We start from the raw sequence: 25,363 nt of genomic DNA on the forward strand, positions 1-25,363 counted from the left end.
CCGGTTTTCATGTTGCTTGGGTTTTGTATTTATTTCCCTGTTCCCTGGATTACTCTTTTGCCTCTGACCCCTACCTGTTTTGTGTGTTTGTTTGTACGGACTGCCTGCCTGTGTTTGACCCTGCCTGTTCCTTAGATTACTCTTTAATAAAAGCTGCATTTGGATTCTCCACCTACCGTGTCTTGGAGCAGTTCGTGACAAAAGGCTTCTGTTTCAAATAAATTCAGTTTTTTGAACTTTCTATTCAAATTTCAAATAATAGGCCTACTGAAAAATATATAGCCTATATCATGTTTTCCACAAAAATACTAAGCAGCACAACTGTTTTTAACATTGTTAATAAGAAATATTTCTTAAGCACCACATTGTAAAATTGCTTGTTTTACAATATTACTGTTTTTTTTTTACTGTGTTTATTATCATTGGTGAGCATTAGAGACTTATTTCAAAAAAACAAAACATCTTACCAACCTTTTGGAAAGGTATATGTTGGAAAGGCGGGGCTTAGTGTACCTGTCAATCATCGCCCGGACGACGCAGAATGAAGCGAGAGACACTTGCACGGGACCGGGAAAAATAACCCTTATCTGTGTGCTATAGTGTGCGTCTATTACTGATTGTAAGTACCCGTTTTGATCAGCAGACAATCCTTGTTAATTAGTATTCATTTTCGAGGCAATTTGGGATTTGTCCGCTGTGGGTAGTCAGAATGAACAGTGTGAGGAGAATTAAGCTCGCGCGTTCGGCGCATTCACGAGCTGTGTTTACAATATATTATCGCAGTTGAGGATATCTGCAGCCTGTTCCGTACCTGTTTATTTATGTTACTATAATATTATACGTAATTCTTTGTCAAGTTCAGTTGGGGAGTTCTGTATAGTGTGCTGTGTGATATTCATTGTCAATATGGTTACTTTCGGTTTCAACGTGCCGATGATGTTTACTTAAACAATGATAGTGCCAAATTGCATTGTATTGGTCCATGGAAAGTTGAGTTATGTATATTATAACATTGTATAGTGCAATGCTATGTGATGTATAATGTGATTTATTTGATATTACAGTCAAGTCATGTTATGCTGATTATTTCTTTATTTATGTTTTATTGTAGAACCACACATATACCTCACACAGACCACAATAAACCCCTTTGATCGCCTCAAACTGTCCTGATCCATTCCTGTGTTCTGATCGACACACCAAGAGGAAGGCTAGATACATTAGAACCACCTCAGAACGCAATCCTAGTTTAACTATTCAACAAATTTGGTCCTTCGAGCCGGATATCGGCCATTGCTCTTGGATAAAGTGGATCTATCAGCTCTAATATGCAACCAGAAGGGGTAAATGCAGATGGTGGCAGACCGCAACGCCATGTTCGCACTCCTGCCTATCTCGAGGATTACGATCTCACCGCTGCACAACGTAGACCGATTAGACAGCCAATGATGCCTTATGCTGCAGAGGAGTCACAGGGAGGTCATCCATCAGATGCTGCCAGTATTTCTCCCTCCCCCTCTGACAGAGCCTCCAGTCCTGTGAGTCAGTATTCCTGGAACGTGGTGGACGAGTGGTCGCCGGCTGCTCATAACAGAGAGCATCCCTATGAAAGACATCAGGTGAGAGCTCCCATGCCCTTTAATCAACCTCAGTTTTCACCATATTATCGGCCTTGGGAAGAAACTGAGGTTCAATTATCTCCACAAACTGTCTGTAACACAGCAGGCAGGCCTTCGCAACACCAGTTGTGCTCTGAGTCTCTTTCAACACCACTTCCCCACTCATCTACCAACCGGCAGTCAATGCGGTTGGCCAGCACAGTTGCTGCACCAGTGAACTCATATTCGTCTGCCCTTAGAGGGGAAACCAGCTCATTTCCGACCCCGAAGCAGACCGTGGACTATAGAGATTGTTCTGTTCTGTCTAACCGCTCAGAGAGGAATGCTGAGGAGCCATTAAGGGAACATGTGATGGTAGATTTCCTGGGTAAGATGCTTAGTGAGCTTCAAGTAATGAGAGATCATATGCAAACTGGATTGTCTGCCAGACAAGAAGTCACACAGTCAGTAAAGCCCCCTAATTATTGTGGCGTCCCTCCTGCCAGCTATCCAGATGAATCTGTCCCACCGACTTCTCGCAGATTACCTCCGCCACTCAATGAGTACAGTACCTACACCCAGGATCCAAGTTTGTATCCAGAGCAGAGGTTTGAGCCTGTTAGGGCTGCCTACATGCCTCAACCTTATGAAAGCTATAAGCAAAGGAGACCTAGGTGTCTGACATCTGTGCCCAGAGCTCCCTCCTTGCATCCAGAGGAGAGAGAAAAGACCTACCGTGGGCCTACACCGACCATCCCAAACTTCATCACGGCAGATCCTAGTGAGTTCACCAGACTAAAGCTTGCTCTGGAGAACCTTTTACCTCATGATGCGACTGAGCTCTTCCGCTATCAGATATTGATGGATCATTTGAGATTGGATGAAGCCCGCCTGGTAGCTGACTCCTATCTTAACTCACCATTCCCGTATACTGATACCATGGCAGCTCTGACTGAGAGGTTCGGACAACCTTACAAGTTAGCCCTCAGAAGGATAGCTAAAGTGATGGACGCTCCTGATATACGACGAGGTGATACAGCAGCCTTTGACAAGTTTGCCTTGCAAATCAGATCCCTTGTCGGTATGCTGGAGACTTTGGGCCATGAAGGTCAGGCGGAATTGAGGTGTGGGTCGCATGTGGAGAGGCTGCTAAGCAAACTACCTCCTGAAATGAGGTCGGAGTTCAGAAGGCATATGTTTCGTCGTCCTGGTGCAGTGTATAACCTCCTAGACTTCTCTGAATGGTTACAGTATGAAGCGTGGTGTCAGAGCAGTGAGAGTCAAACTTCAGATCGCCGGCAGAGAGTAGAGCAGAAGACGGATCGGGGAAGAGCCACACACCCGGCCGGACGTTCAGTTACTGTACTTCATGGATCGGACGAGAGCCCTGTCAAATTACCTATCGGACCAGCTCCGATTCCAATAGCCAGTTCAGGGATGACTAAAGCACAGCCCAAAGCTTTCTGTCCGTATTGTGACAAAAATGACCATTACCTCAGTCAGTGTGATACCTTCAAGTCCTTCAACAAACAGCAGATCACGGATTGGATCCAGAGAAATCACCGTTGTTGGCGCTGTGGGCGTGCACACCCAGCGGCTAAGTGTACCCTCAAAAAGCCATGCAGTATCTGTAAAGGCAGACACCTGCAAATCCTGCATGAGGTGAACTCCAAACCAGTGACTGAAGGGTCTTGTCTGGTTAATTCAGCGACTGAAACCCTGTATCTGGATAAACCTACAGGATGTAGGAAAGTTCTCCTTAAAGTTGTTAGAGTCCTGCTCCGTCACAACGACAAAACCCTGGATACTTATGCCGTCCTGGATGATGGTTCGGAGAGGACGATTCTTCTATCCCCTGCAGCCACCAAACTCGGAATCCACGGTCCCATGGAGAGCTTAGCCCTGCGTACTATCCGCCAGGATGTTCAAACTGTCAATGGTGCCGTGGTCTCCTTCAAGATTTCTCCAGTAACTCAGCCACAGAAAATATTTCGAATCTCAGCTGCCTTCACTGCTGAGTGCCTTGGTTTAGCGGACCATTCTTACCCTCTGAGTGTCCTTGAGAAGTATCAGCACCTGAAGAACCTTCCACTGCAGTCTTTTGATGGAGTACGCCCACTATTACTGATCGGAGCTGATAATACGCACCTCATTACTCCCATATCACCTGTTCGTCTGGGCCCCTCTGGAGGACCTGCAGCTGTTCAGACAAGGCTTGGATGGACCTTGCAGGGACCGGCAAGATTCTTGAAGGATCAGCTGTCACCACAACAGTGCTTCTTCTTATCCCTCACCCCTGCTGAACTAGAGCTGAAGAAGGATGTTGAAAGGCTGTGGCAGATTGATGTCTTACCTTACCGCTGTGAGAAGCAGGCCACCCGGTCCAAAGAGGACCAAGAGGCTATCAGTCTCTTGGAGACTAAGACGACTCGGGTTGAAGTTAACGGCATCCTCCGCTATGCAACGCCTCTATTGCGCAGGAAGGATTTCCCCTTCTTCTGTGCCCCTAAAGAAGCAGTGATGCCTAGTCTCAGAGGTATGGAGCGTCGCCTTCTTCGGTCACCAGAGAAGACGGAGGTGTATAAGTCTGAGATAAAGAAGCTGGAGTTGACTGGGGCTGCCATCAAACTGGAGAATGAGAGAGAGGAAGGCACGGGAGAGAAGTGGTATATCCCACACCATATGGTCTCTCACAATGGCAAGAACCGCCTAGTGTTTAACTGTTCTTTCGAGTACGAGGGGATGAACCTAAATAACTCCTTACTACCGGGTCCAGTCTTGAGCCCATCTCTTCTGGGTGTTCTCCTGCGGTTCAGGGAGCATAGTGTGGCCATAAGTGGGGATATACGCGGGATGTTTCATCAGGTCCTGCTACTGCCTGAGGACAGACCACTCCTACGTTTTTTATGGCGTGACCTACGTCGGGATGACCCTCCAGATACTTATGAGTGGCAAATACTTCCTTTTGGGACTACGTGCAGCCCATGCTGTGCATCCTTCGCTCTTCAGCGACACGTGGCGCTGCACAGTACGCCTGACGAGGATGTAAGATTCTCGGTAGACAGATGCTTTTACGTGGACAATTGTCTACAAAGTTTGAGTTCTGTTCAAGAAGCACGACTGTTAGTGGATAAGTTACGTGCCCTCTTAGCCTCTGGTGGTTTCGACATCCGGCAGTGGGCCAGTAATGCAGCGGAAGTTGTCAGTCACCTACCTCCCGAAGCCAGGTCCCCTAAGCTGGAGTTGTGGCTTTCTCAAGACAAAGCCGACCCACGAGAGTCAACCTTGGGCCTGAGCTGGCACTGTGAGCTGGACCATCTCGGGTTCAAACACCGACCTGTCACATACAATGCTTTGACCAGTCGGTTACTATGTCTCTCTCCGGAATTTGACTCCGAAAACCAACTCATCAGAGTCGGAGGACGACTGAGGAGAGTGGAAGCCCTTGACCCAGCTACCGTGCACCCTATCGTACTCGACTCTCATCATCCTAACACTCAGCTACTGATTAAGGACTATGACACTCGACTCCACCACCCCGGACCTGAGCGGGTGTTTGCTGAGCTCCGCAGGAGAGTGTGGATTCTGAGAGGCAGGGAGGCAATTAGGAAGCATCAAAGGGCATGTCACGACTGTTGTAAGTGGAGATCAAAGCCAGCAACACAGCAGATGGCTGATCTACCTCCTCCAAGGCTCAGATTGTTTAAGCCGGCATTTTACTCAGCAGGAATGGACTGTTTTGGGCCATGCGTGGTGAAATTGGGACGCCGGGTAGAGAAGAGGTGGGGCCTCCTATTCAAGTGTCTCACCACCCGTGCTGTGCATATAGAAGTGCTTGCCTCAATGAACAGTGATGCCTTCCTAATGGCACTGAGAAGGTTCATTGGTCGACGTGGTCAGCCTGCGGAACTGTACTCCGACCAGGGCACCAACTTCCGAGGTGGAGAGACAGAACTCCGGGAATCTTTCAGCCAACTCAGTCCAGACCTACAACAGCTGCTGGCCAAACAAAGGATCAGTTTCCACTTCAATCCTCCGGCCTCCCCACACTTTGGAGGTGTATGGGAGAGGGAGATCCGGTCGGTAAAGGCTGCCCTTCGGGCAACTCTAGGTTCAGAAACGGTGTCCGAAGAAGTGCTTCAGACAGTTTTGATTGAGATCGAAGCCATCCTAAATTCTAAGCCTTTGGGATATGTTTCGTCAGATCTGGCTGATCTGGACGCAGTTACTCCAAATTGCCTACTGATGGGGCGGCCAGATGGTTCCTTACCCCAGGTGGTGTATGCGGAGTCTGAACTTCTCACAAAGCGGAGATGGAGGCACTCCCAGGTATTAGCTGACAGATTCTGGTCTGCATTTATAAGGCACTATCTACCGTCAATGCAGACGAGAGGAAAGTGGCAAAGACCATCACCTAACATTGAGCCTGGCACTGTAGCCATGTTAGTTGACCCCCAGCTACCTCGGTCCCTATGGCAAATTGGAAGAATTCTGAAAGTCTTTCCAGGACCCGATGGCCGTGTCAGAACAGTGGAGATACAGATAAAAGACAGAACATATACTCGGCCTATAGCTCGTCTGATAGTGCTTCCCGAAATCCCTGAAGAGGATGAGCATCCGGACAGCGAAGACAACCAGCAGAAAACCTGAATTCATTTCCAACGGAGCAAATTTCCAAATAAATTTGGGGGCGGCAATGTTGGAAAGGCGGGGCTTAGTGTACCTGTCAATCATCGCCCGGACGACGCAGAATGAAGCGAGAGACACTTGCACGGGACCGGGAAAAATAACCCTTATCTGTGTGCTATAGTGTGCGTCTATTACTGATTGTAAGTACCCGTTTTGATCAGCAGACAATCCTTGTTAATTAGTATTCATTTTCGAGGCAATTTGGGATTTGTCCGCTGTGGGTAGTCAGAATGAACAGTGTGAGGAGAATTAAGCTCGCGCGTTCGGCGCATTCACGAGCTGTGTTTACAATATATTATCGCAGTTGAGGATATCTGCAGCCTGTTCCGTACCTGTTTATTTATGTTACTATAATATTATACGTAATTCTTTGTCAAGTTCAGTTGGGGAGTTCTGTATAGTGTGCTGTGTGATATTCATTGTCAATATGGTTACTTTCGGTTTCAACGTGCCGATGATGTTTACTTAAACAATGATAGTGCCAAATTGCATTGTATTGGTCCATGGAAAGTTGAGTTATGTATATTATAACATTGTATAGTGCAATGCTATGTGATGTATAATGTGATTTATTTGATATTACAGTCAAGTCATGTTATGCTGATTATTTCTTTATTTATGTTTTATTGTAGAACCACACATATACCTCACACAGACCACAATAAACCCCTTTGATCGCCTCAAACTGTCCTGATCCATTCCTGTGTTCTGATCGACACACCAAGAGGAAGGCTAGATACATTAGAACCACCTCAGAACGCAATCCTAGTTTAACTATTCAACAGTATATATACCGAAACATAAAAAACACACTGAAACAGAAATTGATGAACAAATATGTTATAACATACAAAAAGATCAAACTATTTTTTCATCCAACACACAAAGTAATAATACATTTTATAATTGTATAATATTTAAAAGACATGACAACCTGCCCTACAATAACATCGAATCAAATCACTTTATTCACAATTATTTGGTGCAATCTCCACTAGCCTACATGGCAGTATGGATAACAAGTATAGGATAACCTACATGCACAATAGACACAGGTAGAGTATGAACGAAACATATTGCAATATACACAGAATACATATGGCAAGCCGTTTTAACATTTAATCATTTAAGCCTACTAGTATCTATTTTCATAATACTAGTACTTATTTTTTTGATACTAGTATCTATTCCATTAAGTACTAGTACTTATTCATTAGATACTAGTACTTATTCATTAGATACTAGTGCTTATTCTTTAGATACTAGTGCTTATTCTTTAGGTACTAGTACTTATTCAATAGATACTAGTACTTATTCATTAGATACTAGTACCTAATAAATAGATACTAGTACTTATTCATTAGATACTAGTACTTATTCAATAGATACTAGTACTTATTCATTAGATACTAGTACTTATTCATTAGATACTAGTACTTATTAATTAGATACTAGTACTTATTCATTAGATACTAGTACTTATTTAATAGATACTAGTACGTATTCATTAGATACTAGTACTTATTTAAATAGTGACTAGTAACTATTTTTTTGTTACTAGTAAAAAAAAACTTTTTTTGCCATTGACTTCTATGGGATCTGTCATCTAGATATCAACTATTCACTTCTGACTAGTATCTATTCCAATTGTGACTAGTACATATATATTAGATACTAGTACTTATTCATTAGGTACTAGTACTTATTTTTTAGATACTAGTACATTTTAATAGATACTAGTACCTATTAAATAGATACTAGTACCTATTAAATAGATACTAGTACTTATTCATTAGATACTAGTACTTATTCTTTAGATACTAGTGCTTATTATTTAGATACTAGTGCTTATTATTTAGATACTAGTGCTTATTATTTAGATACTAGTACTTATTCATTAGATACTAGTACTTATTCATTAGATACTAGTACTTATTTAATAGATACTAGTGCCTATTTATTAGATACTAGTATTTATTCCAAATGTTACTAGTAAGATTTTAAATTTTACTAGTAAGATTTTTAATTGAACTCTACCGTGGCCGTTCTGACTAGTCATAACATAAGACTAGTAAAAAAGCAGTTGTGACTAGTAAAATAAGAATAGTTACTAGTAACAATTACAAAAGATACTAGTGTCTAATAAATATGTACTAGTATCTATTGAATAAGTACTAGTATCTAATGAATAAGTACTAGTATCTAATTAATAGATACTAGTATCTAAATAATAAGCACTAGTATCTAAAGAATAAGTACTAGTATCTAATGAATAAGTACTAGTATCTATTTAATAGCTACTAGTATCTATTTAATAGGTACTAGTATCTATTAAAAGGTACTAGTATCTAAAAAAATAAGTACTAGTACCTAATGAATAAGTACTAGTATCTAATATATATGTACTAGTCACAATTGGAATAGATACTAGTCAGAACTGAATAGTTGATATCTAAATGACAGATCCCATAGAAGTCAATGGCAAAAAAAATTTTTTTTTACTAGTAACAAAAAAATAGTTACTAGTCACTATTTAAATAAGTACTAGTATCTAATGAATAAGTACTAGTATCTATTGAATAAGTACTAGTATCTAATGAATAAGTACTAGTATCTAATGAATAAGTACTAGTATCTAATGAATAAGTACTAGTATCTAATGAATAAGTACTAGTATCTATTGAATAAGTACTAGTATCTAATGAATAAGTACTAGTATCTTTAAAAACGTACTAGTACTTAAAGAATAAGCACTAGTATCTAATGTATAGGCACTAGTACCTAAAGAATAAGCACTAGTATCTAATGAATAAGTACTAGTACTTAATGGAATAGATATCTAAAAAATAAGTACTAGTAGCATGAAAATAGATACTAGTAGGCTTAAATGATTAAATGTTAAAACGGCTTGCCATAGTATACATGGGACACAAATACAGGCAGTAAACAACAACATACTACACGGAGAGTATGAGGACTTAGGTAAAAAGAAAGTGCAATAACCACAGTACACATATTAACCTCTTCGCAGAAGTATATTTGCAGAAGTAATATACAGTTTGTGGTTAGCAGGGCAGTACTGTACAGTAGTGCAAATGGAATTATAATAAATAGGGTTTTAAGGCATACTTATTGAAAGGTGCAGCATTTCCTGCTTATTTATCTTCATTGTCACCTACAACCAAGGACAAGAACATTTGTGCAGCCTTACACAGAATGATACCAAATGGCCTACACAGTACAGAATAATTAGAACCTTTACTAAAGCCATGTGTTTCTGCATATTCATTGAAACAAGATTATGCAGAGGGATGTTTATCATGTTTCCCCCTCACTCATTCTTGTGGCCAATATACTGGTTTATCTCCTCATTCAGTGGCTAAATAAAGGTTTGGATTGGAGGTAGGCTTAGAGGTGACACCCCTAACCTCACTTCAATAACTGAAGATTCCACTGAGCTGGCAATGTACGGGAACAGCTATATGTCACAAACCAAATATAGGATAAAGCTCAACTTTTCATCATAACATTTCTCCGGCTCAAAATATCTCATGAAGGGTCCCACTATATGGGCTCATGATTTCCATTGGTGCTGACAACGTGTCCACTGGTCACGCAGTCAGTTGTAGTAAATGTGTCAGTAATTATGATTCTCGCTGCTTTCCCCCATCATGAATAATATATTGCATACATATGCAAATCAGTATTTTTATATGCATGCCAAAAACTCAAGTGCTAGAAATGCATCACTCCTACATTGATCACAGTTTAGAATTAAAAATGAATTATAAATGCTATGAAAGATGTGAAGACAAAACAACATTGAAAGACAAGGTCATCCGTGATTACACACTCGGGCTTGGATTACGCTTGACGGATGGTTCCTGTACTGAATTAAAAGTGTAAAGAAATCCTAGGTGTCAGGCAAGGATCACTGCAGCTAAACTCATCTCTCAGAGTGAATCTTCTCTAAAACGAGTTTAAGTACATGCTTGATAATTGAAGTTCTCTGTCCAGGAGGGGGTAGTACTGTTCTGTTATAACTACCACTCAATTTCACTCAAACCTTCTGGCATCCTCTCTCCGCTCGTCCTTCTGCTATAAGAGCAGATTTGAAGAGGGTCTTTCATCATACGGTTTCAACGAAAGACCCTTGAAACCTGGCAGTGAGCACAGACACATAAGCACACAAAATATTCTGAATATATTGACGGGTGACTTGTTTCTCCACTTATGCTGATTAAAGTCCTCACAATACAGCATCCACAGCAAAACTATTTTAGCAACCCAAGAAATATAGGCTGCTGCATAATTACACTATTTTACATTATGTTTAATGGTATGACATAAGAATTTCATATTAGCCACTGAATCTATATTTTTACTGATTTTGGGGTTTAGCTACAACCAGACACAACATTGCATTTAAATATTTAATATCTAAATTTAAATAGGCTATCTACTAACTGTTGCGCAAATTTTCAGATGCACTTTCAAACCTTGGCTGTATCCAAAATCTAATATTTCCTTACTAGGCTGAAAAACGAAACCAAAAACCAAAAAAGAAGTATGTCAGAATTCATAGTACTCATAAAATAGTAGGCAGAATGTGCCCGGATGGCCAACTACTTCCGGCGAGATTCTGAAGTGTGCATACGATGGACACTTTACTATCCCGTGAGGCCACGGGAGAGGATTTGTGAATGTGAAGTGACACAACTGATGCTGGAAGGTCACAATGACAACATTGCAAATTGCGAATGATTTTTCTTTCTTTCTTTTTTTTTTGGACTATCAACGCTCCATAGCATAGCTATTTTAGTATGGTGCGATGATACCTTTCTCCACCTTAATATTTCAAAGACTAAGGAACTGTTTTTTTAGCTCCTCCAAAACACTGATCTATCCTTCCAGTATTATCATTACTTGGATAAATATATCAACTTCAATCAGCACACTCAAGGTATTTACAAGTGCTGAGACACAGTTATCCATAAACTTACTAACATCTTATGTAACATCTGTCTGTAGTTTTCTTCTTCTTCTGTATCAAAGTATTGTTGAACCAGTTGTTAAATATGGTGCAATATGTTTCTTTCATATGCTAACAGCACTTTTGGTTTTCCTACCCCTAATTTATCAGACTGTCATTTCATATAAGCTCTGAAAGGCACATACAATTTAGAATAATCCATTCCAGACCATCCAATTTATCAGTATTTCATTCCCCTTCCTTCTGGCCGCAGGTATGGATGCAAAAAGGCCAGCTATAGTATAAGAGTTTTGTTCCTAGTTACATTTCATAAAAATGAGCCATTGAATGTCATCCATGCAATTTCTTTTCCCTCAAAATGTCTATGATTGTTTTAAATGTTAATATGTGTTTTGAATACAATTATATCGTAAAGCAATGGGAGTTTACTTGATGCACTTTGGTGTTAATGTGAAATGTGTTCAATGTAACGGAAGAAAAGCAAGACAGAATACATTATAATTGAACAAATCCGCAGTCATTAACTAGTGGAGTTTAGAAAATGTAATCATTAAATTGAGGATAAAATTTATTTTAGCTTAGGTTGGCAAACAAATCACAAAAATGAGTATGATGCATTTCATATTTCACCAGACAAAAGATAATCTTCCAATGTTTGTTTAACCATGTTTGTGTCCAAAGCATAACATTTTAAAGTTACAGTCATTTGAACACACAACATATATATATATATGCTGGAAATCTTTAGGTTCTCAAAAAGCTGTGCTGTTGAGTTGCTTTTTCAGGATGCTATTGATCCAGGAGATGTGTCTTTTGGAGAGAAATGTGTACACAGTTGGTTTCTTGGGATTACCGCATCCTCTCGACCCCGATACCAATCCAACCACGTTTTTCTTACATTCCAGAGGTCCACCGGAATCTCCCTGAAAAAGAAAAAAAAGGTTATTTTTCCTTCAGACAGGTTTTCAAAGAGCCTGCAACAGCCATAAGTCAAAGACAACAATATGACATACCCAACAGGTGCCTCTCTTTTCCTGCTTGTTTCCTGCACACAGCATGTCTTTGGTGATCACAAGATCGCTCTCGTAGAAGCGGTTGCACAGATTTCTGTCCACAACTGTCACCTCCAACATTTGCAGTTTATCAGAAGGTTCGTTGGTTTTCAAATGAGTAATTCCCCAACCTGTCACAACACATTTTGTTCCAGATGGAACATCTTTTTCCTTTTTAGGGATTTTTTTGGGTTTTGCTTTCACTTTTTTGTTTAGCTGCAGAAGAAAAATCAATGCTCAAATGCACGCTGTGAAAAATATCATGGCCACAGTTTCTTAACAACAACCACTTTCAATTCATCCTTACTTTAATCAGCATGATGTCATCTTGTCTAGTCCTTGCATTGAATGTTGCAGGTTTTGCATAACTGAGGATGCCCACACGCTGAGAGCCTTTACTCAGAGACAGAGATCCTATGAGGACTGTCACAGATGAAATGGGTTTTCTGAAATAGAAAATGAGTTAGATGTGCATAGGTGCAGATACATTTAGTGAGCACCTTAAACTAAGAAACTGAGGGATTAGCATCAAAAACTGAGGTGTCCTGGTCAAGTGAATTAGCAAAAAATGTTATACTATATATATGCATTAAATAAATGGTCCCACTTTATATTAAGTGTCTTTACCTTCTATACTAACATTTATATGAATTTGATACGATGCACTTATTGTGTTCATTCCTGCTTTTACATTGTACTTAGATTTAAAAAAATACCTGACTGGTCAAATGTCCCTAATATTTATTTTTTAAGACCAAAGATATGTTTTTAATATAACTGCGATTGTGTTCGTCTGAAAGAAGAAAGTCATGTACACCTTGGATGGCTTGAGGGTGAGTAAATCATGGGTTAATTTTCATTTTTGGGTGAATCCCTTTAACCCATACCAGCCTACTACACTTTAGGTTATATATAATTACATGTTTTTAATTTCTGTTTCTACAATTACACTGTTGATCCTTCCGTTACTTCTTAACCCATTAAACATACCACAAAACCTGTCCCTAATCCTGTATCCGATTCCAACCTCAACAGCAGCAAATGTTTAAATGGAACACAATAAGTACATTGTACCAAACATTTTTTTTTTTATGTAAGTGCTTTTTCTACTTAAAGTATGACCAAATAGATCACTAAATAAATAAAAAAAATTAAACGATAAATATAAATTAATTAATTAAATAATAATTGTATCTCGAATTTGGACAATTATTTCTTATTATAAAAATGAGGAAAAAAAGAAAGATTATATTATGCTTCACATATATTTAGCAAGTTCATTTGTATGCTCAAAGTGGTTGCCTTACTCTTCGCAATGTGCTGAAGTTAAAACCCATTGGTCTTGAATGAGGATTCCTCCACACACATGGATCTGGTCCATCTGAATGGACACCATCCACGGGTGAAGTTTTTTGACATCTTTGCCTCCAACAATGGACACCTCAGAGCAAGCTGGAATAGAGAGTTTAAAGGCATTTACAGATGTAACAAAAAACAACCGATGAATTTGTTTTGTATACTTTCTAAACAAACTCTGTGACAGATAAATAACCATTACCTGCCACTTTGAAAAAGGTGAACGCCAGGAAGTGATACACAATCAAATATCTGCAAACATCCATCTTGCCGACCGTTCTCTCAGCCAAAAGTCAACGTGTTGCCTCAGACATCCAACAATGTCTAGTGTAAGAGCAATGAGGAAACAACTGCTTTTCAATGCACGTTTTGGTGCCTTTGTGGTCAGAGCAGAATCAAAAGGTGTGTATACGTGGGAGTGTTTGCATGCAATGTGATGCATCTGTTTTTGCAAAAAAAATCTGTTTAACAAGTTGACATTTAGTTCATCTCTGTTTGAAGAATCCAAAACCAACAGAAAAATGCACTTATTACACAATAATTACCTTATAATCTACTGACATAACAGTTTCTGTAAATGCTGTTATATGCTGTTGGGAGAGCAGAACTTAAACAATAAAAGTGCTTTAAAGCTATAAGAGTGAGGTGTAAAAAGCTCTACCGACTGTAAATAAAATAAAAAACACTTAAAATAATTTGAACCCATACCCGATTTACATTGATAGAAAGGCCTTTAGAAAACTCTATGGGACAATCAATGAACAGCAACTGTTTGGATCCCTAAAAACTTAGGTATTGTATTTTACAAACTATAACACAAGCTCGCATTTTCTCCATTAATCAATGCTGTAGATCGAACGTATAGAGTCCAACTATGGCACCATCTCGAGTAAACAGGCACAGTATTTTTACATTCTTTTGTATTCCTCCCCTATTAAAATAAGTCTGAGAGGGGCTCTTCTCATCTGAAATTTTCAGATGCACTTTCAAACCTTGGCTGTATCCAAAATCTAATATTTCCTTAGTAGACTGAAAAACAGTAGGCTATGTGAAAAAAGAAGTCAGAATTCACAGTACTCATAAAATAGTAGGCAGAATGTGCCCGGATGGCCAACTACTTCCGGCGAGATTCTGAAGTGTGCACGATGGTTACTTTACTATCCCATGAGGCCACGGGAGAGGATTTGTGAATGTGAAGTGACACAACTGATGCTGGAAGGTCACAATGACAACATTGCAAATTGCGAATTATTCTTCTTTTCATTTTTTTGGACTATCAACGCTCCATAGCATATTTTAGTATGGTGCGATGATACCTTTCTCCACCTTAATATTTCAAAGAATCCTCCAAAACACTGATCCATCCTTCCAGTATTTGTCATTACATTGGATAAATATCTCAACTTCAATCAGTACACTATTTACAAGTGCTGAGACACAGTTATCCATAAACTTACTAACATCTTACGTAACATCTGTCTGTAGTTTTCTTCTTCTTCTGTATCAAAGTATTGTTGAACCAGTTGTTAAATATGGTGCAATATGTTTCTTTCATATGCTAACACCACTTTTGGTTTTCCTACCCCTAATTTATCAGACTGTCATTTCATATAAGCTCTGAAAGGCACATAACATTTTGAATAATCCATTCCAGACCATCCAATTTATCAGTATTTCATTCCCCTTCCTTCTGGCCGCAGGTATAGACGCAAAAAGGCCAGCTATAGTATAAGAGTTTTGTTCCTAGTTATGTAAATTTTATAAAAATGAGCCATTGAATGTCATCCATGCGATTTTTTTCTTCTCAAAATGTCTATGATTGTTTTAAATGTTAATATGTGTTTTGAATACAATTATATCATAAAGCAATGGGAGTTTACTTGATGCACTTTGGTGTTGATGTGAAATGTGTTCAATGTAACGGAAGAAAAGCAAGACAGAATACATTATAATTGAACAAATCCGCAGTCATTAACTAGTGGAGTTTAGAAAATGTAATCATTAAATTGAGGATAAAATGTATTTTAGCTTAGGTTGGCAAACAAATCACAAAAATGAACATGATGCATTTCCTATTTCACCAGACAAAAGATCTTCCAATGTTTGTTTAACCATGTTTGTGTCCAACAATAACAGAGCACAGTGGGGAATCTTCATGTATTAATGCAATATCAGATATGTTTACAGGATTTTAATTTAGCTCTGTTTTACTTGTTTCTTTATTTAAAAAATTACATATGTGAAAAAAGTTTGATATTGCTTTGTGAATATATATTAACCCTAATTCCAAAAGCATAACATTTTAAAGTTACAGTCATTTGAACACACAACATATATATGCTGGAAATCTTTAGGCTCTCAAAAAGCTGTGCTGTTGAGTTGCTTTTTCAGGATGCTATTGATCCAGGAGATGTGTCTTTTGGAGAGAAATGTGTACACAGTTGGTTTCTTGGGATCAGCGCATTCCTTCGACCCCGATACCAATCCAACCACGTTTTTCTTACATTCCAGAGGTCCACCGGAATCTCCCTGAAAAAGAAAAAAAGGTTATTTTTCCTTCAGACAGGTTTTCAAAGAGCTTGCAACAGCCATAAATCAAAGACAACAATATGACATACCCAACAGGCGCCTCTCTTTTCCTGCTTGTTTCCTGCACACAGCATGTCTTTGGTGATCACAGGATTGCTCTCGTAGAAGCGGTTGCACAGATTTCTGTCCACAACTGTCACCTCTAACATTTGCAGTTTATCAGAAGCTTCGTTGGGTTTCAAATGAGTAGTCCCCCAACCTGTCACAACACATTTTGTTCCAGATGGAACATCTTTTTCCTTTTTAGGGATTTTTTTGGGTTTTGCTTTCACTTTTTGGTTTAGCTGCAGAAGAAAAATCAATGCTCAAATGCACGCTGTGAAAAACATCATACGGCCACAGTTTCTAAACAACAACCACTTTCAATTCATCCTTACTTTAATCAGCATGATGTCATCTTGTTTAGTCCTTGCATTGAATGTTGCAGGTTTTGCATAACTGAGGATGCCCACACGCTGAGAGCCTTTACTCAGAGACAAAGATCCTATGAGGACTGTCACAGATGAAATGGGTTTTCTGAAATAGAAAACTGACTTAGATGTGCATAGGTGCAGATACTTTACAGTGAGCACCTTAAGCTAAGAAACTGAGGGATTAACAGTTTGCGTATCTGCGGAATTCCGAAGATGAACGAAAGTCTTACGGGGTTGGAACAACATGAGGGTGAGTAATTACTGACATAATTTTTTATTTTTGGGTGAACTATCCCTTTAAATAAATGGCCCCACATTCTATTAAGTGTCTTTACCTTCTATACTAACATTTATATGAATCATTTGATATGATGCACTTATTGTGTTCATACTTAGATTTTAAAAATACCTGATTGGTCAAATGTCCCTAATATATATATTTTTAGAGCAAATATATTTGTTAATATAACTCCGATTGGGTTCGTCTGAAAGAAGAAAGACATGTACACCTTGGATGGCTTGAGGGTGAGTAAATCATGGGTAAATAATTTTCATTTTTGGGTGAACTATCCCTTTAAGAGTTTGTATGCAAACTCTAACCCTGTCTACTAACACTCTAACAAGTACCCCTAGCTGAAGGTTACACCTGCAATTAATCATAGCTGTAATTTCTGTAGGCCTAATACGTCTACAATTACACTGTTGATCCTTCCCTTACTTCTTAACCCATTAAACCTAACCATACCACAAAACATGTCCCTAATCCTGTATCCCACTGTAGAGGTTTGAAATCTTGATATGTGTAATGGCTTACACTAATAACTATCTAACATTATTCCAAGCAGCTAGTCCCATTTGCAGTGTTCATTGCCAGCCCAGCAATACAGTTCAATAAATCCACTTCAGAAACGTTGCTGAAATAAAAGATGAAAATCTCCGGTTTTTATTCCTTGGTTTCTGATTTACAAAAGAGAATGTGAGCTGAATAATACACTTATTCTAATTGTTAATGAAAATAAAAAGAAGTAGCTAGAAGTTAGCAGTTATCAGGTAAGAAAACCATTTGCTTCCACAGCTCTCAAGATCAGAATCGCGTTCTGAGAATCAAAATAATGTAGCCGGAGTATGCATACTCTTAAAGAGGCAGTATACTATTTTACCAAATCCTATAAGCACATGAATTCTAGAATGCTTTTAACCTTTTAAGTATTATTAAACATTTTGTAACCATTACATGAACTACTAAAAGAAATTATTTACCTGTTTAACATTCATTCTTATTCACATTGCTATGAATTGTACTTTGGCCTCTACACCCACCTCAATAGCAGCAAACGTGTTTTAAAATACAACAGGAACACAATATACATTGTACCAAACATTTTTTTATGTAGGCCTAGGCTAAGTGCTTTTTCTACTTAAAGTGTGACCAAATAGATCACTAAATAAATGAATTACAATTTTTAAACGAGAAATATAAATAAATAAACATTCATTAAATTATAATTGTATCTCTAATTTGGACAATTATTTTATAATAAAATTTTGAAAAAAAGAAAGATTATATTATGCTTCACATAGATCAAGTTCATATAGAGCAAGTTCATTTGTATGCTCAAAGTGGTTGCCTTACTTTTCGCAATGTGCTGCAGTTAAAACCCATTGGTCTTGAATGAGGATTCCTCCACACACATGGATCTGTTCCATCTGAATGGACACCATCCACGGGTGAAGTTTTTTGACATCTTTGCCTCCAATAATGGACACCTCAGAGCAAGCTGGAATAGAGAGTTTAAAGGCATTTACAGATGTAACAAAAAACAACCGATGAATTTGTTTTGTGAACTTTCTAATCAAACTCTGTGATAAATATCCATTACCTGCCACTTTGAAAAAGGTGAACGCCAGGAAGTGATACACAATCAAATATCTGCCAAGATCCATCTTGCCGACCGTTCTCTCAGCCAAAAGTCAATGTGTTGCCTCAGACATCTAACAATGTCAAGTGTAAGAGCAATGAGGAAACAACTGCTTTTCAATGCACGTTTTGGTGCCTTTGTGGTCAGAGCAGAATCAAAAGGTGTGTATACGTGGGAGTGTTTGCATGCAATGTGATGCATCTGTTTAACAAGTTGACATTTAGTTCATCTCTGTTTGAAGAATCCAAAACCAACAGAAAAATTCACTTATTAAACAATAATTACCTTATAATCTACTGACATAACAGTTTCTGTAAATGCTGTTATATGCTGTTGGGAGAGCAGAACTTAAACAATAAAAGTGCTTTAAAGCTATAAGAGCGAGGTGTAAAAAGCTCTACCGACTGTAAATAAAAAATAAAAAACTGAAAATAATTTGAACCCATACCCGATTTACATTGACAGAAAGGCCTTTACAAAACTCTATGGGACAATCAATGAACAGCAATTGTTTGGATCCCTAAAAACTTATTTAGTAAGGTGCTGTATTTTACAAACTATAACACAAGCTCGCATTTTCTCCATTAATCAATGCTGTAGATCGAACGTATAGAGTCCAACTATGGCACCATCTCGAGTAAACAGGCACAGTATTTTTACATTCTTTTGTATTCCTCCCCTATTAAAATAAGTCTGAGAGGGGCTCTTTGTGACATGAGTTCAGACATGAGTTTTGAAAGTAAAAGTCTCATCAGGGTACATGTAGTCCTCACTGAAAGATTGATATGAAGCTAAAATGACTAACGTTTTTTCACACCTTAGCAAAGCAGAAGCTTCAAAGTAAAACACACGGCTGCAGTCTCCTGATGCGCCAACCTTATAGATGTGTGAATCACAGCTGGAGATTCAAATGAAGACCCTGAGGTTTTTATCTAACCTCATGTCAAGGAGAGAAAATAACAGATCTTCGGAGGGAAAATGAAACTTTTTTTATAAAATGAGTTAGGCTACTTGCAAATGAGAATATTTTAACTTGACATTTACAAATACAGAGCTGTGAAGAATTTCAAGACGACTGAAACAGAAACAAACTGTGCTGTGGTTAACTATCATTGATGTTCACATCATCATTATAATATCATAATGCAATCATTTTGATTATAATACAGTTACATTAATATGGAGGAAGAAAAAACAATACATAACTCCTGAAGTGGAACTTTGGGAAATGTAAGATTTTTTTTAGCACGGGAAACTAAGCGCATATTTTCATCTTTTAAAAATGTTGTTGTCTTGGGAACAAACACACACTGGTTCATTCTTCTAGACGACGCTGCCCAGATGTGCGACCATTTATGAACACCTTTTGAACATCTGCTGATGATCACAATAAAGAGCAAAATATGCATAAGAAATACCATGGAAAAGAATTTGAGGTTTACATTTTTCCATTTTCTTTTTATTCGGGATGCACTAAAAAGGTTTGAAATCAAACTACAGATTGTTAGACTGCAATCAAATTATTTTAGAAAATAAAAAAATTATTGTACACAAAAAAAGGAGAGTAAATTTCAGTTAATTCAGTTGATGTGTGACATTACATGTAAACATCAATACATTTTAAATCGAGTTTATCGTTATGTTTGGGGATATCAAGTGAAAAGTGAAAGTGTTTGTGAAGGCCATGGTAACCCATACTTGAAATTTGTCCTCTGCATTAACCCATTCAAGATAGTGCACACACATTAGGAGCAGTGAGTAGAGAACACACTCACTGCAAACTGTGGACACTCACACGGAGGAGTGGGCAGCCATTTGTGATTGGTGCCTTGCTCAAGGCCAACTCAGTCATTTCTTGCCGGTATTGAGGATCGAACCCATGACCTTCAAGTTACTAGTCTGACTCTCTAACCATTAAGCAACAACTGCCCCCATCCTATCCTAGTGCATATGATTAAAACTCCAAAGTAACAGGAGATCCTCAGGGGCTGTCAACATTATTCAGGCCACATTACCCATCTGTCATAATGTTCCTGCTGGCAACAGTTATTACAAAGGGATCATCGGATGGGATGGATTTCAAAAGCTGCAAAAACTTTCATCACTGATGAAAGGTTATTAGAGCCAAATGATAGGACTCTAATCTCATGGAAACATTATTTATCTTGATTAACACCCGCTATAGACCTTTGACTGATAAGTGTTTTCCTTGAACTTGATTTCCCTAGAATTCCCATGTGGTTTCGTGTTGAGAAAGCTAACAATCAATGAGTGTCTTTCAGATTTCTAAAGTGTGTTGCCCAGATGCCATCATAAGATGAGGGACTGATGAATGAATGGCTTATTCTTGAAGGGATTCTTAATTTGTGTCCTACTGTATATCCACATGTCGTGTTGGCTCTGTACATTTGAACTTGGGTGTTGCTCATAAAGTATGGGAAACCGTGCTTTACACCAATTAATGACTGAAGTGGATATTAAAAAAATATTAAATAGTTTATGGTAAACTAAGCATTGTAAAACGATTTTCAATAAAAAAAATAAAAATATACGGTATATGAGAACTCTACAAGGAGGATATCATCAATTCATCTTTTATTTATTTTAGGAAGAGCAGTGTTTTGTTCATATAACAAATATAATTCCTTGTGGAGCATGCAGGAGACCTCATCAAATAATTCAACCTATGCAATCTTAATTTCAATATACCAGATGTGTGAATTTAAATACAAATAATTGTTGGTTACTTCCCCTAGAGGCCTTATCTGTAACACTGCTCAAACAAACTGAGTTTCAGATTTTCTCTTTTGATCAATATTTCTTAGGTTTGGAATCTCACTGCTGTTTAATGTTGCAGGACAATGAAGAACAGACAGGAACTGAACGGCTTGTGATGGCAGTAATTGTGAGCAGGACAGGAGCTTCAACACCAAAGAAAGAAGCTTTACAAGTGACAGCCCATTGGACAGACGGTGTTCCTGTGTCCTCTTTGGTTTGACCTGTATGCACTGAATTTCCAGGGCCTCCAAAGTAGGCTATGTTTAAGGTATTAAAAACTCTCTTGGAGCTTTATGCTTCAAAGCTGTCAAACGTCAGTCTTTGCTGTTTGCAGTTACGCATTTTGAATGGTTGATTTGTAAGGAGCTCATTACATTCTAACTCAATTCTCACGTGTTGTTGAATTTAATAAATAATATTGCTTGGAATCTGTTGCCACAATTTTATTGAGTAGATATAGTGTTATTTTTAAATGCGTCTGTGTGAGTTCTCCATTCATAAACTCTTTTAATGATTTTCTCGTGAAGTCATGAAGAGATCAGAATGGAAGATCTGTTGTTAGCATGATTCCTTGTTCAGATCTGTATGAATGGACACACTCCTTTAGCATGCATGTCTTGGCAGAGTACACTGATTAAAGTGATTTTCAACTTTTCTGATACGGGTGTTCCCATCATGCACTGGGCCTTGAATAATTAATGAGGTTGATTTTTCACTGGTTTCCAGCTATTTACACTGTTTTATCATTGCTTTTGTTGTTAGGTTTAGTAACTTGCCATTTTGAGACATTTGGAGTTAATTTTCTACTCAAAATGACACATTGAAACACAAAAACGATCTATCAAATGTTACCGTCATTGTGTATTGTCAAGTATTGAGGTCTTTGCGTTCACCACACCCAGAACTTCTGAAATGTAGATATGGTTACACACACCATATCTATTGTAATAACTATTTAGATGGCTCTCTAAAAGTGTGGTTTAATTCAATGTTATATTGTCTGAGTGAAATGTATTGCAAAGGAAGCTTCAACTAAATGGATCTTACTCAACCTTTTACTAGCTAAGTTAAAATTACTTATTTTCACTTAACTTAGTTAAGTAGAGTTTACTTAATTCCATATGTGAAATTTACTTTAAAAATATTCGTTCAAAAACTTGCCAAAGAAAAATTAAGTAAATGTTACTTATTGTTTTTTCCAGTGTCAGTCTGGATAACAGGCAGTTTCAAATAAATGCCCTTGATGCAAACCATGGTGTCCTTTTCATCAAGGAATTCTTTTGCTTGAAGGCATAATTACAGAGTTCAAGCACCTTCAGCATATTTATTCATGTGTGAAATCCGAGAGGCTTTATCTAATTCATATCTTTGGCATGACAGCCTTTACTTAAGAGGCTATTCCATGAGATCTCTCAAAAAGAACTTGTGCATTTATTTGTTTGTATATGAATTTACTGAACATAAAGTGATTTTTTAAAAGGATGCTTGAGAAAATAGACTATAGTGACTGTGATCTGACCTTAGTAGAGACAAAAAAAGGTTTTCATTTCATGGCTCCTGAGACAAAAATGAAACTTCTGTCGTCCTCATGTCATTCCAAACCTCCATGACTTTCTTCCTTCTGTGGAACACAAAAGAAAATATTTTAATGAATGTTTTATCAGTTTTTTATCCGTACAAAGAAAATGTTGATTCGAATGTCTGGACAAAAAACACTGAGACATTTTATTTTTGACATTTTATACTTATTACATAAGTATTTCTGTCAATGTGTCCAAACCAGAACTTTGTGGCGAAATGTTTACTCGGAAATAAAACAGAACGGGAAAGAAGAGTAAATTAGTTGTTTTTTTGTTCTAGCAATGAAAGAAAGAAATGCCAAGTAGAATCTGATTTACTCACCTGTTGAACAAAGAGTTAGGCTATACGTTCAGACTCCTGGCAAATCTGATTTTATTCTCAAATCAGATATTTTCAGGCAGACTGTCCGCACTATTAATTGCAAGTGATCAAATAAGATTTGCGTGTCCAAACATAACCAACGTATCTGCATGGGTTGCTTTGGCAACAACGATCACCCACGTATGTGACAAAGCTTTCAAAACGGATACAGGGAAAATGGAAGTGCATCATATTGCTCTCCAAAAAGAGATAGAGGAGACTGGTATGTACAGTATGTATGAATACTTCCGGCATTTCTTGTAACAGGTTTGGATGTTATCATTGTGTGTGGCATTGAGAGTGTCACAAAAGGCAATTTGAGCAGGCAGAGTGTCCAGACTGAGACTCATTTGAAAAAAATCTGATTGGAATCAAATTTCAAACCAACTTCCAAATGGGTTTTGAATCAAAATTGGAAAAAAACAACAACATGGATTTCATGAAGATTTTTGCTGTGCAGACTTTAAAAAAACAATCTGGATTTAATCTGGTTAAGCAAAGAATCTGAGATCAAGTGCTAGATCCAGTAGAAACCTTGTTTGCTTCAACTGGGAATAAGTTTCCTTTGGGAAATAAAATGACAGAATGGTGAATCAATCGACTAAATGATAAAGTAGATGTGGCACAGACTGGAACATCTACAAGTTTGTGACTCATCCATCACTCAGCCTGAAGCAAACAACAAAGCCAACTACTCCCTAAGACAATGCATGAAATCAAATTTAACTCGAACTGAAAACTGCAAGGCTTTTTTTGTTGTTGGTGGAATGGGGATTATTCAGAACAATTGTATGTGACAAAAACATAACATGTGCATTTTAAAAATTTATATGTACATAAAAAGTGTCTAAAATCGTCAAATCACTTGAAACTTTTGAGATCATTTTGTTTGGTCATGTCTTATCTTGCCTAGGGCACTAAGAGGACCATCACTGTTGGTCTAACGGTCCTCGGTTTAACGTCTCATCCGAAGGACGGGATATTCATTAATAAATGTTTGTTTGGGTCTTTCTTGTATAGTCACGTCAGGAAACTTCCCAAGACTCACACCTGAGATGTCTGACCTAGGTTTGAACCCACAGCACAACAGAAATAGGCTTGTGTTCCACTTTGAAAACATGAACTGGGACCACGCGTGAGTACAGTAACAATTAAAAAGGACAGAGGGCAATGCTCTGAGGGAGCAAGAATGTTGTGCTCCACCCTCAGATGTCCATGTTCCCTTGTCTGGAGGTCTGATGAATTATTTACATGAGCACAAAAAAAAAAAAAAAAAACATCTGCTGTGGAGACTTAATTGATTGATCGCTGGCCTCTACATTCTAGATATGCACTCAGATTAATAGAATTCCTGTCAAGTGCACTGTTTGTGGACTGCTCGAGTCAATAACCCCCCTAATAATAAGCATTTGGTAGTAAAGAAATGTTTTAGCTGACCTTGTAGAAGGGTAGAAGCAGGACAACGACTGATCCTACAAACCTCTAGTACAATATTTAAAATGTATAACTGCAGTACCGGTTATCCTTGCTGCTAAACTACAGCACCTGCCTACTACAGTGGAGCTTTAATTGGTGCCATACGTGTCCCATACGCCAAATACTAATGACAAAAATTTATAACAAATTATATTATATAATTATGATAAATAAATGTATAATGAATAATATTGGGCCATGTTCCAGTTTAATTTATTTGATCCAATTTCTGGAGAAACACTTCTTTCTTGCAACTAAGGCAAGCTCTGCCACTGACAACCAAAGTGAGAAATTGAGCCTGTTCTAGGAACAGACTGATTCGAAGTGACCTTTGAAGTTGTGACAATAGTTGACGTAACATGGTTGCCAAGAAACTGTTTTGCTAGGTGAGCTGCTGTTAGAAAGCTGTTGGAGTCCTATAACTAGAGCACAAACTGACTAAAGACAGTGACTCTGGTAAGCAATGAGAGATTACAAACTGCAGTGGAACATCTCAGGTCAGCATTAACCATCTATTGGCCTTGGAATATATGCTGCTTCAAACAGATTCTTTTACTTG

The 25,363-nt window shown here is 38.2% G+C and overlaps 1 protein-coding gene across 1 annotated transcript; it reads right to left on the reverse strand.

Annotated features, from left to right (window-relative positions):
• Positions 1-11,917: 11,917 nt before the first annotated feature.
• Positions 11,918-18,709, reverse strand: gzmk (granzyme K). The gene is made up of 9 exons (XM_079586007.1): positions 18,571-18,709; positions 18,324-18,468; positions 16,655-16,793; positions 16,307-16,561; positions 16,052-16,217; positions 13,640-13,784; positions 12,640-12,778; positions 12,294-12,548; positions 11,918-12,203 (listed from the first exon to the last, which is right to left on the reverse strand). Exons 1-9 carry the CDS (start codon positions 18,632-18,634, stop codon positions 12,033-12,035), a joined length of 1,479 nt encoding a protein of 492 aa, XP_079442133.1. The 5' UTR covers positions 18,635-18,709; the 3' UTR covers positions 11,918-12,032.
• Positions 18,710-25,363: the final 6,654 nt, after the last annotated feature.

This window comes from Phoxinus phoxinus, assembly GCF_949152265.1.
Source record: "Phoxinus phoxinus genome assembly, chromosome: 17".
NCBI lineage: Eukaryota > Metazoa > Chordata > Actinopteri > Cypriniformes > Leuciscidae > Phoxinus > Phoxinus phoxinus.

Coding starts and splice junctions, on each gene's coding strand:
- gzmk (XM_079586007.1), bottom strand. CDS start 18,634: ATGGATCTTGGCAGATATTTGATTGTGTATCACTTCCTGGCGTTCACC. Junction 16,794..18,323: donor ACTGCAGCACATTGCGAAAA/GTAAGGCAACCA, acceptor TTTCTATTTCAG/AAAACCCATTTCATCTGTGA. Junction 12,779..13,639: donor ACTTCAGCACATTGCGAAGA/GTAAGGCAACCA, acceptor TTTCTATTTCAG/AAAACCCATTTCATCTGTGA.